We start from the raw sequence: 15,027 nt of genomic DNA on the forward strand, positions 1-15,027 counted from the left end.
AGCTTAAAATATTCTATTTAACCATATAGAACACATATTTAAATTATAAATGCAATATTATGTAAATTCATAATATTCCAAAGTATATAAACTAGCAGGCACAAATTGATTACCCGTTGTTGCTCTGCCTCCGACAGTCGCTGTCAGGACCCCAAATCAGATAGTAAAGGTGTGCTGAGCAACAGTGACACTCTTTCTCACTTTAAACAACATCCACAGGACTTTAAGTAATAATGATCAAGGTGTTGCTTAAAAGCAAGTTATACTGAGATCATATCGACGAGGTATGTATTAATTTGAGCGCCTGCTTGCTTTAGGAGAGGTGTTATTAGCGGTGATGGCTAATGAATGGTGTGGATGGATGGTTATTGTGCGATGGCTGCAGGACTCAAGTCCAGTTAACATTGTCAGTGCCTTTGAAATGTTTAAAAAGTATATATGATCGCATATATTTGTATTAGGAGAGGCATTAGATGCAGAAGTCTTTTAGTCAGAAGGTTGATCAGACCCACTGAATCTGTTCTAGACAAATATGCCAACAGACTAGAAAGCACCACTAGGGTGTTGCTGGCACTGGTTATTTTTATATCTGTATTATGCACTTAGAATGGATATCGTTTCTTTCTTTTTTTTATTTTATTTTAGGAGACAGTGTAACATGATTTGAGAGTGTGAATCTGATTAAATTAACAGGATTTTTCCTAAGCTGATAAATATTACAGGGGTGACAAGTTAAGATTCTCTCAGCTGTCAAATGGGCCTGTTTGTAATTAAATGGATAGATTGGTTGGTTTTGCTCAGCTTCTGGAACCCAGAAGATGATGTCTTATTTGGGGATTTGCAGTATTACTGTTTTTGTAAGCTAAACTCTTTGCTCTGGAATATGTGATGTATGTGTTTTTTTTTTTTTTTTTTTTTTTCAAATGTGAATGTTGGTTCTGTATTTTGGCCAATTTTTGTATTAGTGACTGCAATTAATTTCTTAGGAACACATCTGGTTCATTTATGAAGATGTTGAACACAGTAATATAGAATTGGGGCAAAGAAGCTGTCAATTTAAAATAACATTAAAAGAGTATACTACGTTTTTTTTTTTTTTTTTTAATGATCATTATACACACTTACGGCCAAAAGGAATAATGTACAGATTTTGCTTTTCTTATGGAAAGAAGTTGGTACTTTTATTCACTAAAGTGGCATTCAACTGATCACAATGTATAGTCAGGACATTAATAATGTGAAAAATTGCTATTACAATTTGAAAAAAAAAAAAAAAAAAAATCAGAACTTCTTAAACTACTTCAAAGAGTTCTCATCAAAAAATCCTCCACGTGCAGCAATGACAGTTTTGCAGATCCTTTCATTCTAGCTGTCAGTTTGTCCAGATACTCAGGTGACATTTCACCCCACACTTCCTGTAGTACTTGCCATAGATGTTTCTGTCTTATCGGGCACTTCTCACACATCTTACAGTCTAGCTGATCCCACAAAAGCTCAATGGGGTTAAGATCCATAACACTCTTTTCCAATTATCTGTTGTCCAATGTTTGTGTTTCTTTGCCCACTCGAACCTTTTCTTTTTGTTTTTCTGTTTCAAAAGTGGCTTTTTCTTTGCAATTCTTCCCATAAGGCCTGCACCCCTGAGTCTTCTCTTTACTGTTGTACATGAAACTGGTGTTGAGCGGGTAGAATTCAATGAAGCTGTCAGCTGAGGACATGTGAGGCGTCTATTTCTCAAACTAGAGACTCTGATCTACTTATCCTCTTGTTTAGTTGTACATCTGGCCTTCCACATCTCTTTCTGTCCTTGTTAGAGCCAGTTGTCCTTTGTCTTTGAAGACTGTAGTGTACACCTTTGTATGAAATCTTCAGTTTTTTGGCAATTTCAAGCATTGTATAGACTTCATTCCTCAAAACAATGATTGACTGATGAGTTTCTAGAGAAAGCTGTTTCTTTTTTTCATTTTTGGCCTAATATTTACCTTAAGACATGCCAGTCTATTGCATACTGTGGCAACTCAAAAACAAACACAAAGACAATGTTAAGCTTCATTTAATGAACCAAATATCTTTCAACTGTGTTTGATATAATGGCAAGTGATTTTCTAGTACCAAATTATCAATTTAGCATGATTACTCAAGGATAAGGTGTCGGAGTGATGACTGCTGTCTAGATTTGATCAAAAATGACTTTTTTCAAATAGTGATGGTGCTGTTTTTTACATCAGTAATGTCCTGACTATACTTTGTGATCAGTTGAATGCCACTTTGGTGAATTAAAGTACCAATGTCCTTCTGAAACAGCAAAATCTGTACATTATTCCAAACTTTGTCTATGTACTTAATAACATTCATTGTGTTTTTGTATAGATTCATGTAATATGGCTACTACTGAGAATGCAGAATTGGGTTCACCAGAAAATAAAGTGGATCGGGCCAACCCAAATGCCAAGTACCCACTGAAGGTGCTCTACTGTGGAGGTTTGAGCATCTTGAAATTTAATTGTTTTGTGCATTACAGACAGTTTGCAAAACTCTAATCAGGGTAAAGCATTAAAGGCTTCGTTTACCCAGAAATGAATATTTTCTCATTTATTCACCCTCTTGCCATTCCAGATGTTTATGACTTTCTTTCTTCTGCAGAACACAAATGAAGATTGTTAGAAGAGTATCTCAGTTCTGTATGTCCATACAACGCAAGTGAATGGTGGCCAGAACTTTGAATCTCCTAAAAGGACTTTAAGGCAGCATAGAATTAGTCATACGACTCCAGTGGTTTAAGCCATGTCTTCAGAAGTGATCTAATAGGTGTGGGTGAGAAACAGATCGATATTTAATTCCTTTTTTTTTTTTTTACCATAAATCGCCACCTTTGAATAGACATCAGTAGGTGGCAAAATGCACAAAGAATGTGAATTGCCAAAAAACTAAAGAAGCAGAATCTGGAAGTGAAAGTGAAGATTTATAGAACAAATGGGTTTAAATATTGATCTGTTTCTCACCCACACCTATTAGATCACTTCTGAAGACATGGATTAAACAACTGGAGTCATATGGATTACTTTTACGCTGTCTTTATGTCCTTTTTGGAGCTTCAAAGTTCTGGTCACCATTCACTTGCATTTTGAGGACCTACAGAGCTGAGATATTCTTCTAAAATCTTTATTTGCATTCAGCAGAAGAAAGAAAGTCAAACACATCTGGGATGGCATGAGGGTGAGTAAATGATGATAAAACTGTCATTTTTGGGTGAAATATTTTTTTCTTAATGAATTGCAATGAGATATTATTGTAATAATTTAAAATATATATCGATTTTCAATATTGAGAGGCATTTGGAATGTTTAGATAAACTTAATTATCTAATACATCAATTATATGAACATAGGTAGTTTTCTATGTACACACACACATTATGTGGCAAGCAGATTCAAATGTGCAGTGTAGAGAATTTTACTTTGATTTTATTCTCATAATAGTTGTTGGTTTAAGACCTGTTTCTATCTTATTTTACTTTCAGTGTGTTCCCTGCCAGTAGAGGTAAATATGTTCATTCCACAAATGTTTCAGTACATTTTTCTTATTGATTGATTGCAGAGTTTATAGCTTTATTTTGTAAAGAAAAAGGTTGCATCTGTGATTTTATAACTATGTGTACTTTGGTAGATGGTGAATTAATAAAATGTTTCTGTATTGCTCTAGTACTGTGAGTACATGCCTGAGCCAGCCAAATGCAAACAGTGGCTTGAGAAGAACTTTCCTGATGTGTTTGCTAAACTGACTCTTGGTAAGTTTACTGAAGTAGGGTATTTTCTTTTTCAACCTCTTTTAATGCATACGCCTTTCAACTAATTCATCTGTCTCTCAGACAAAGTTACAAAATTGCCCGTCTTTTTCTTTACACTAACATTGTTGAAAGATGCGGTAAAAACTGTTTTGACTCCTGTGGGATGGTTTGATCTTTGAGTGCCTATATGATGGATATCGAAGTCTTCAGACAAAGAGGAATCTTTTAGCGGAATAACATGCACCTTTGTATCACATTTGCTAAAATGACTGAAATGAGCACTGTTGTGTAGGTACAGCACCAAACCGGGAAACAGGAGGAGGAGGTGGAGGAGTTGAAGCGCCCCCTTCAGGAGAGGAAGAGGAGAAAAAGAAACAGAAGAGAGGTGAAAATCTACACGTCTTTTTACATTTAGAAAAAATAATAGGCTTATTCATTAAAAGGCATAAAAATAAAAAAGTTAAATTTAGCAAGGCATATGTAGTTTTCACTTTTCTTGATTATTAATAGAAAAATGAGCAACTGGCAACAGTTGTTTGAGTTATCTTAAGTGTGTCTGGCTATGAAATAATTATGGTGTTATTTGTTTGCCCTTGAGGTGGAAGAGGTCAGATCAAACAGAAAAAGAAGACCGTCCCTCAGAAAGTTACGATAGCAAAAATCCCAAGAGCTAAAAAGAAATATGTCACAAGGGTGTGTGGCTTGGCCACTTTCGGTAAGCTTGTGATTTTAGTTATGGGATTCTATTTTTTTTTTAGTTACGAGTCTTAATATCTTGTGTTCTGTATTTCCTACTAGTATTAACATGATTGTTTTTTTTTTTTTTTTCTCTTCAGATATAGATCTTAAAGAGGCTCAAAGGTTCTTTGCTCAGAAATTCTCCTGCGGTGTGTCAGTGACAGCAGAAGACGAAATCATCATTCAGGGAGACTTTACAGATGACATCATCGATGTCATCCAAGAGAAGTGGCCTGAGGTAAACAAACAGGCCATTTTATCATAGTTAAAGGGTGGTGTTAGGATAGGACAGTACTTTATCATTACTTATTATTTATTATTATTGGGCATGACACAAAGTGTACAGGTATAGTTTTTGAATTCATTGCAAGGTGTCAATATATTGCAAATAGTTGCTGCAGTGTTGCTTATAGGAATTATTTTCAGCATTTGACAAGTTTCCTAACACCACAGGTGGATGACGACAACATTGACGATCTTGGAGAGGTCAAAAAGTGAAGCCAATATGCACTTTTACTGAAACGGATGTGATGTGACACAGCAAACCCGGCCAAATGTACACAACGACATACAGCCCTTTTATATCTATTTTATTTACTGTATAGAATTCCGTGGACTTGGCTAAATCCTTGGGGTTTTTCAGTTCTTGATAGCTGCTTTCTCTCTTGGTTGCCAAAGGTCTGGAATGGTTTGACTCCTTAAAGCATTTCACACATGCAAACAATAGACTAATAAAATTTCGGTCTCATGCCCTTGTTGGTTGTGCGTCATTTCTTTTGTTGAAACCTATAATTCCTCCCCAACCATTGTGTTTGGGCAGGATTAGATTTGTTTTGTTTCCATTAGAAGGTTGACCAAATATCGGTTTTGCCGATTAATCTGTGCCGATAGCTAGAAATGAACGGCGATCATTCATAATAGTCCGTCATTAGACTATCTTGTTCCTTACCGTCATGGTAAAGAAAGACTAAGGAAATTTTCTTCGAAAGAAAACGTTCACTAAATCGATTTTTAAAAATAGTGGCCGATTAATCGGTTATCAGTTTTTCCACCACCTTAGTTATCGTATAGGCAAAATCCAATATCGGTAGACCTCTAATTTCCATTACTGTATTATGATAATAATAATAATGATATTTTCACATTAGAGTGTATAGTGAGAATTTGGTACACTGAAACCCCTAATAACTTGACTTTACTAAACTGAGTAAACTTGTTCCCTTAATTGAATTGAGTAATGGCGTCTCCAAAACTTGTGTAATTAAGTTCACTTAGTGTTCATATAGAATTAACAGTAAGTGTTAAAGTTAAGGTAACTAGATGCAAGTAGACTTAACTCAGATTTGCTATTTAAATATTGTTTTATTTAATAGTGAACTGATTCAAATTTAGATTCTACAATAACACAGCTCAAATAAAGAAGATTATAACTGATTCTAAGTCAGTCATTAAACTTAATTCTCCTTAGAAATGCATATATACCTGTACTTCAGTCGCAAGGTGAACTGATATAGAAATAACAGGGTCCAAATTGACCAAAGGGTACACAGATCATCCTAATGGTGTCATCACACGAAACAACTATTTGCGACAAAACAACATAAATAATACTACAAAAGAGCTACAACCTCTATGAATTCTTAACTATTTAAATGCGCCCATAAGTTCCCTTTGACCGAGGAAACATAATTAAAACATTCAAGTGCAAGGGATTATGGGTATTCCCAACTGCCTCAATTTTGTACTCAATCATTTGAGTTATCACTTAAGATCTTAAGTCTAGAACATAGATATTTGAGTTCTGAGTCCAAAACTTGACATTTAAATTACTGTTTAATTAAGACCGCTTTTTCCAGTAATGACAACATTGGGGTTTACAGTTTAGGAAAATGTGCTTACTGGTAATTGACAGGAAAATAATGTCACAATGCATACAATTTTAATTGTCGTAAAAATAAGTCTTCATTTTCTGAATGCAAAATATAGGGTGAAATATGACCCAGACATGTCTTGTTGAGATTTTCCCAAACTAAACATGCAAAATCATGCTAACGTAAACAAAAGGTTTTCAATTAATGTAATTGTATTGTTTGATTCTCCCCTGTTCAGTCGTATGCCCAAGTGTAAAATATCTTGCGTGTAATCATTTTTAATGGGGCTGTTGCAGAGTCCCAAGTTAAATTAAGCAGGCACCTCCGGAGATCATTTACCAACCACACCTGGGTTTGTGTTGTCCATGTACATGCTTACAGCTAGATTATTTGCATGTGAGCAAACATTACGTCCAGTCTGGGGGGAATTACTGCCATATGCAAAGATCTGAAATTCTCCAAGTCTTGCTTAGTTTACAGCTTCATCAGAATCATGGACAACTCCACAAAGTGCTGCGCTTTCGACGCACCCATCTTGGACCAAGTCCTACCGCCGATTCTGTTCACGGAATTCATTTTTGGCCTAATGGGAAACTTCCTCGCCCTCTCGATGTTCTTCTTCCATATGGACAGCTGGAAGCCCAATTCTGTTTACCTCGCTCACCTGGCTGTGGCAGACTCGGTGGTCCTTTTCTGCCTGCCGTTCAGGGCCGACTACTACCGTAGGGGCAAGGACTGGATCTATGGAGATGCTTTTTGCCGCATTTTACTGTTTCTCTTGGCTGCCAACAGGGCTGCGGGCATATTCTTCCTAACTGCCGTTGCCGTGGACCGTTACCTGAAGATCGTACACCCCCTCAACCGCATCAACCGAGTGGGTCTGCGCTACGCCCTCTGGGTCTCTCTTCTTCTATGGGGTCTTATCATAGCCATGACCGTCTACCTTCTAACAGACAAACATTTCTACTTTCAAAACAACCGCACCCAGTGTGAGAGCTTTAATATTTGCATGGGGCATAATTCACTGTCGGACTGGCACAATGCATTCTATGTAATCCAATTCTTTTTGCCAACAGGCATTGTTATCTATTGCACTACTTGTATTACATGGCAGTTGAAGAGTAAGACCGTGGACACTCAGGGAAAAATCAAGAGGGCCGTCAAGTTTGTCTTGGCAGTGGCGCTGGTTTTTATTGTTTGTTTCTTCCCCAGTAACGTCTCTCGTATCGCCGTGTGGATTCTGAAGGCCTGGTATAGCGAGTGCCACTATTTCCGTGATGCAAATGTGGCTTTTTACACTACCGTCTGCTTTACCTACTTCAACAGTGTGCTAAACCCCCTTGTTTATTATTTTTCAAGCCCTGCGTTCAGTGGGACTTTCAGGAAACTTTATATGAAACTTCTAGGAAAGAAAATGGATGAGGAAGATGCTGAGAAGAATCATAGTTCTGTTACAGTAACTAGTGTCTCAGACATGTAGACAAGTGAAGTCATTATATAATATATTTTAAGCATTAAGATGTAAATCATAGCTGTCAATGCATATTGATATATATAACACTTCTATTTGTGACCTCTTGAAGTAACCTTAAACAAACTGAATTACAAAAAGCAGTAAGTCTCATTACAAAAGGCTACTAATCAGCATGCTTTGGTTTTATATATTTATCTATACTCTTATTTAAAGCACTGTTGCGATACATTTCCAAAATTAATGGCCTATATTGCCCTGTCTGTTTGGATTGGAGTACCAACTTCAGAGCTCCATAAATAATGATTGCATTTGTGTTGCCTTTTCAGTAAAAATAACTATTTGCAATAACCCCAAAAATCTTGGAACCTCCACAGATCTACTAACACTAAGTTAATAAATGTCTTCAATAGTCCTATTGGTTTATCTGTATGATTATTTCATAGCAGGGACCTATCTTGTTTGTAGTCCGTTTTAATATCTCTTACTGCATGTTTATACATTAGATTTGTTTATCAATAAAGTTTTCAGTGTGCCTTCACTTTTATTAAACATATTCTATGTATACAGTAATACATATATTTAGCTATAGCAGTCTTTAGTGGGTATTTTACTACTTTTTCTAATTTATTGTAAGTTATTTTCTAATTTTAGTTCAAAAATGAAATGTATTAGGATAAATGTTTTTTTGTTTTTAACGTATTATTATTTTTAAACATTTATCAAATGTATTCTACGTATTTAGTATTAATGTATTTAGATATAGCAGTCTGTTTTTGTCTGTTATTACTTTTTCTAATTGATTTATTTTAAAATTTAAATTCATTAGGCTAAATTTATTTTTAACGTAATATTATTTTAAACAATAGTTTTTAAACTTATTCTACGTGTTTAGTATTCATGTATTTAGCTTTAACAGTCTTTGTTTTGTATCTTTAATTACTTTTCTAATTTATAAATTATTTTCTCATTTATTTCAAAAATTTAATTTATTAGGCTAAATATATTTTATTTCTATTATTTTTAACAAAATATTATTTTTTAAACATTATTAAACGTATATTATGTATTTATTATTAAATGTAATCAGCTATAGTCTTTGTTTTATATATGTGATTGCTTTTACTAATTTATTATACATTATTTTTTCATTTATTTTAACATTTAATTTATTAGGCTAAATATATTCTATTGTTATTGTTAACGTAATGTTATTTTTAAACGTATTATTTATGAAATTTATTCTACGTGTTTAGTATTAAATGTATTCAGCTAAAGTCTTTGTTTTGTGTCTGTGATTGCTTTTGTAATTTATTAAACATAATTTTTCTAATTTAGGCTATTTATTTTAAAATGTATAATATATATATATATATATATATATATATATATATATATATATATATATATATATATATATATTATTTTTAGAGTTACGTTAAAAAAATTTTTTTTAGCTTGATGGCAATTAACATGTGATAAATTAGGCCTATAATAAAAAGATAGAACTTTTTCAAGATTGCGATTATTACTTTTCACCAATTGCATCTAGTGAAGGCGAGATAATCGCGAAGACAAAAGAACAAAAGAGAGTTCGAATCCAGTCTTTCAGGACTCGCTCGTTTGCTCGCTGTATATTTGGCGCAGGCGCGCTCCCGGCTCAGCGTTCATCGTGAGAGTGTGTGCGCGCATTGTATGTGTAGAGTGTGAGCTGCCGAGGACGAGCTTAAAAATATAATCGAGCGGCGGGAATGTCTGGCAGGTCAGTGCGCGCGGAGACCCGGAGCAGAGCCAAAGATGACATCAAACGCGTTATGGCCGCTGTCGAGAAAGTACGAAAATGGTAAGATCGCAGAAAAAAGCCCCGTGTTTGTTCCACCCGAGAGAAAAAAAAAAAGCCGCTTGTGTGTGGGGGGGAGGAGAGACACAGAACAAACGAGAAGGACGGAGAGAGAAATTATAAGGGACATTTTTTTATTAGCGTGATATCCAAGTGAACTCTGCGCGCGCACCCGACACCAAACACCAAAAATTAATATTTTGGACATTTGTTAAAGGGTTTCTGGGGATGAAGTGGGTTGAACCGAGGAGCCATTTCGTTGCAGTCACATGAAGCCATTTCTAGCTGCAGTTTGGCGCACTGTAATGTGTGATATCTGAGTGTTTATGAGATTAAATGTTAGAACAAGACTCACCTGTGCGCGCGCGAGCGTCTCTGTAACATTGAGGAGTTTAAATGCGGCGCGTGAGTGTCTTTACATCAAAATAAAGCTGAACACATGGAGCGATGTGGGGGCTGGGATAGGACAGGGAACTGAGCAATTGCATGCCGGATATTTCACTAACAACATTTTAAAGGATTTGTGCCGGGCAAGAATTAATGTAATTGCATTATTAATTTTAATGAATAAATCCATTTTTGGGATCTTCTTTTCAATGGATATTGTGATTTTGTAGTGTATGTAATTGCATATTTTTTTATATAAACGCACTAGGTCTATCTAATTGAGATGTTCATTATATAGCACAAAAAAATAAAGAAAAATAAAACAATACAAAAAGCATTTTATGGATTTGATTGGAGTTGCACAAAGATTACAATGCATCTAATAATGGTCATTGACCAATAAGGTTGTCCAAGGTAATACAAATATATATATATATATATATATATATATATTTTTTAAACTAGTTTAAAAAACAACAACAAATGTCAAGTGTGTAAAAATGTAATCTTTGTATCCATGATGGTTTCACATTTTTTGAAAAGCATTTAAAGCACTTTCTACAAAATAAATAACACACCTTAAGGAAATGAGAGTGTACAAAACATATATATATATATATATATATATATATATATATATATACACTGGTGGCCAAAAGTTTGGAATAATGTACAGATTTTGCTGTTTTGGAAGGAAACTGGTACTTTAATTCACCAAAGTGGCATTCAGCTGATCACAAAGTATAGTCAGGACATTACTGATGTAAAAAACAGCACCATCACTATTTGAAAAAAGTCATTTTTGATCAAATCTAGACAGCAGCCATCACTCCAACACCTTATCCATGAGTAATCATGCTAAATTGCTAATTTGGTCTAAGAAAATTGCTAAAAGAAAATCACTTGCCATTATATCAAACACAGTTGAAAGATATTTTGTTCATTAAATGAAGCTTAACATTGTCTTTGTTTTTGAGTTGCCACAGTATGCAATAGACTGGCATGTCTTAAGGTCAATATTAGGTAAAAAATGGTAAAAAAGAAACAGCTTTCTCTAGAAACTCGTCAGTCAATCATTGTTTTGAGGAATGAAGGCTGTACAATGCTTGAAATTGCCCAAAAACTGAAGATTTCATACAAAGGTGTACACTACAGTCTTCAAAGACAAAGGACAACTGACTCTAACAAGGACAGAAAGAGATGTGGAAGACCAGATGTACAACTAAACAAGAGGATAAGTACATCAGAGTCTCTAGTTTGAGAAATAGACGCCTCACATGTCCTCAGCTGACAGCTTCATTGAATTCTACCCGCTCAACACCAGTTTCATGTACAACAGTAAAGAGAAGACTCAGGGGTGCAGGCCTTATGGGAAGATTGCAAAGAAAAAGGTGCGTGAGAAGTGCCCGACAAGACAGCCACATCTATGGCAAGTGCTACAGGAAGTGTGGGTGAAATGTCACTGACTATACATTGTGATCAGTTGAATGTCACTTTGGTGAATTAAAGTACCATTTTTTTTTTCCATAAGAGCAAAATCTGTACATTATTCCAAATGTTTGGCCACCAGTGTATATATTTACAAAGATAATAATTTAAGTCAAGAATATCAAGCTTTCTCAGGGTTACTCCATGTGACCTAAACAAAAGCCTTTTCATAAAAATGTCAAAATGTGTTTTTTAAAAAACCTCACACACAGTCTTGAGGAACTTTTTTTTACTTTAAGCACCAAAAACAAATATCAAAATGACTCTGAACTCAGTAATTCAAAGCATGTTCATCATCGAAGAGGCAATATTAATTGTTTTGTATGAATTGCATTTTTTAATGCGTTTTTGATTAACTTAAGTAAAAGCATCATGTCATTGACCTTAATTGTATATATTTGATATAAGCTCATTTCTCTTTGGAAAAATAGATTATTTGGCATTATTTGTGTTGCATATGGCCCCTGTTATTATAGCATATATTATGATATTAGTTTTTCTTAATTGAGCTGCTCTTGCAAAAAATGGCTCTGGATTGGATTTAACTATTTTGTTGGCAGTGTGGCAAATTCAGTACATTTTATTCATTTGTTAGATTTATTAATATTCCATTGAGGAAATGTATGTACACCTGTAAGATGTAGTCAACAGAGAATATAAAAAAAACCCCGTAAAGCTTCAGTTTGTGTTATAGATCGTTGTTTTAATTTTTTACAGGGAGAAAAAATGGGTAACGGTTGGAGACACTTCACTGCGAATCTTCAAATGGGTTCCAGTGACTGAACCAAAGTCAGATGATGTAAGTTTTAAACGCTTATACCACTGTGTAGTGTTTCACTGATTTTGTAGAAGTTAAAGTTCATGGATATTCTGTCTGGCCTCTTTTCTTGCTGTACAGAAAAATAAAATAAAGAAAGGCAGAGAGGAGAAATATGGATCCGAGGCAACGACTCCAGAGAACAGCTCCTCTCCTGGAATGATGGACATGCACGGTCAGTCAGAGAAAGTGTCTGTATGGAGTGTTATCAGAGTCAAAATCACAATAAAAATGACAGTTTCTGTAACATGAATTTTCATGATATAAAATCTTATTATATGTCGACAGCAAAAAGGTGATTAAAGGTGCGCTCAGTCATTTTTTTTTGTATCTTGTCTTGGACATACAGTGACACCTAGTGGTGTGGATGCAGCATCATTCAAACACAGTAGTTTTCAGTGACTGATGCTGTTGTAGAAATTCACTATTTACAGTTAGCACTGATTAATTCATGAGTGAAAGTGTCCAATAACAGGGCGGTAACTGTGATTAACCGAGCAGTATTCGGCTGGTCATTTGATCTCAAAATGGTAGCCCCCATGAGGGGACCCTCTCCATGTAGAATAAAACAGCTTTTGTAAGGTAACTGATATGACTGGAGACTCATTCAAGTGCTCATGATTTTTGTTTTATTTAATTTTGAGCCAATCATGATGCTGGAAAAAAGGTGTTTTTAAAGTGTTTGACTCACCTGTGCCATACTCACTCTCAAATGTTAACTGTATTTGTCTAAGATGAGAACAGCAATCAGAGCTCCATAGCCGACTCCTCTCCGGTGAAGATGGAGACCAGCTGTAGCACGAGCCCGACACCAGATGGCACTGCTGCTTCTAACACTGATGGAAACGAGTGCAAGACGGAACAGACGCCACCCACTGATAAAGGTTAGGAAAATAAACATAAACGGATCACATCCTTTAAACAAATGTATGTACAAAGGCTTCTGAAGATACCTGCTAAAAAGTTTGGTTTCATTGTGCAATTACGCTGTCATCTGCCCATATTGCAATGTTTGTTAGTGAACGTTTAAAGTGTACAGCAGTCTTAATCGTGTTAACGAAATCACTGACAAAATGTTTTTTTTTTTTTTTTCAACAATAACAAATAGGAGATGAAAAAGACGCATCCAGGCGATATCTAAAAAAAACGTAAAAGCTTATTAAAGCATACTGCTACTGCAAGATATAGACAAAAAGAAACATTTAGATTCTGGAGAAACATCTGTTTATAGAAGAAGATATTAAATATGGATTCATCTAATCCAATGATCCAGTTGAGCTATGCGAGTATAACGAGCTGAACGTCGGCAAAATGAATCGCTTTAAAAAGGATTAATTAACTCACTCAAACGCATCCTATTTATACATTTGATGTAGCACTATATCCACAGCTTACACTGTATGTAATATTACAACTAACATATACACACACAATGAAGCGAATGAACAGGTGAACTTGAACTAAAACGCTTGTCATAATTTGCGGCACCTGCATTGCGAATATGCAGTTTCCGTAAATAACACGTTACACAATGCAATATCAGAAATTGGCAAATTACGAAAAATAAAAACAGTCTTTAAAGCATGAAGAATTGAGAACACAGTAGAGTGACTTCTAAAGAGTAGCTTATACTTCAGTATTTTCATGCTATTCGTTCAGGAGCTCAGGTTTCCACAACAAGGAGAGTTATGCAGTATTTCGTATGTAGCCTATTTTTGATTTGGTACATATTTAAATTAAGAAAATGTTTATAAAAAATTTTTTTCTAAATGTTTGAATATTTGATTAAAGTTTGGTCTGTTACAGTTTCACACGTTTTTTAAAATTTTTTTTTTTTTTTTATCATTTTCCATATTATCTTAACTAAAAGATATTATTTATTTTTTGTAGTTTATTTTGATTTTTTTTTTAGTTTACTTTGACTAAAATGGCATATAAAATAAGAGCAGAACTGAATAAAATGTGTTAATATGACATGACGAAATATTGACTAATTTTTAAGGGCATTTCCGTCAAAAGACCAAAACTATTACTAAAACAAAAAACTGAGTAAACAATACCACTAGTGGACAGAAATGTAATCTGTCAGAATTGAATGAATCATATTTGTATTTTTATTTGATAGGGAACTGTAACTCCACCCCTTCAGAGACCTCAACATGCAAAAAAAAGGAATCTCCATCAGACACCTCCAAACAACACTCAGGTAAAACGTCTTCAGAATGTCACAAAATACTCCAAATCCCAATCTGTCTTTCATGGCTACACTACTGGTTGACACACTTGACTGAATTTATGATCCCTCATGATCTTAAAAACTTTTCGATTTAAAAATGTATGCTTAACCCTCGTGCAACCTTCGGGACATTTTTGTCTTTCATGTTTGTTTTTTCGATCATTTAATGCCAACAGCATAAATTTTGTCAAAGGTGTGTATTTTTGGGGGAATTTTTATATTTCAACCTCAGTTCCTATAATACATCTATAATACACTGTGTACACAAAATAGTTACACTCAGGACCTTCAGGACAAAAATGTCCCCATTGAAACCCATTAAAACTGCAATATTTGATCCCAGTGCCATTAAAGCATAAAATCATGAATTCTATGATATTATGCTTTCATTC

The 15,027-nt window shown here is 34.7% G+C and overlaps 3 protein-coding genes across 3 annotated transcripts; all 3 read left to right on the forward strand.

The window, feature by feature from the left end:
* Positions 1–141: 141 nt before the first annotated feature.
* Positions 142–5,277, forward strand: LOC127432624 (density-regulated protein-like). The gene is made up of 8 exons (XM_051683935.1): positions 142–284; positions 2,371–2,481; positions 3,521–3,540; positions 3,703–3,787; positions 4,080–4,172; positions 4,386–4,502; positions 4,624–4,763; positions 4,979–5,277. The coding sequence occupies exons 2-8, from the start codon at positions 2,382–2,384 to the stop codon at positions 5,021–5,023; spliced, it is 600 nt and encodes a 199-aa protein (XP_051539895.1). The 5' UTR covers positions 142–284; positions 2,371–2,381; the 3' UTR covers positions 5,024–5,277.
* Positions 5,278–5,417: 140 nt separating this feature from the next.
* LOC127432606 (hydroxycarboxylic acid receptor 2-like) lies at positions 5,418–8,282 on the forward strand. The gene has a single exon (XM_051683904.1). It carries the CDS (start codon positions 6,890–6,892, stop codon positions 7,874–7,876), a length of 987 nt encoding a protein of 328 aa, XP_051539864.1. The 5' UTR covers positions 5,418–6,889; the 3' UTR covers positions 7,877–8,282.
* Positions 8,283–9,545: 1,263 nt separating this feature from the next.
* On the forward strand, positions 9,546–14,765 carry LOC127432621 (B-cell CLL/lymphoma 7 protein family member A-like). Its single transcript, XM_051683933.1, has 5 exons — positions 9,546–9,710; positions 12,300–12,381; positions 12,481–12,574; positions 13,134–13,283; positions 14,525–14,765. The coding sequence occupies exons 1-5, from the start codon at positions 9,619–9,621 to the stop codon at positions 14,728–14,730; spliced, it is 624 nt and encodes a 207-aa protein (XP_051539893.1). The 5' UTR covers positions 9,546–9,618; the 3' UTR covers positions 14,731–14,765.
* Positions 14,766–15,027: the final 262 nt, after the last annotated feature.

This window comes from Myxocyprinus asiaticus, chromosome 42 (genome assembly GCF_019703515.2).
Source record: "Myxocyprinus asiaticus isolate MX2 ecotype Aquarium Trade chromosome 42, UBuf_Myxa_2, whole genome shotgun sequence".
NCBI lineage: Eukaryota > Metazoa > Chordata > Actinopteri > Cypriniformes > Catostomidae > Myxocyprinus > Myxocyprinus asiaticus.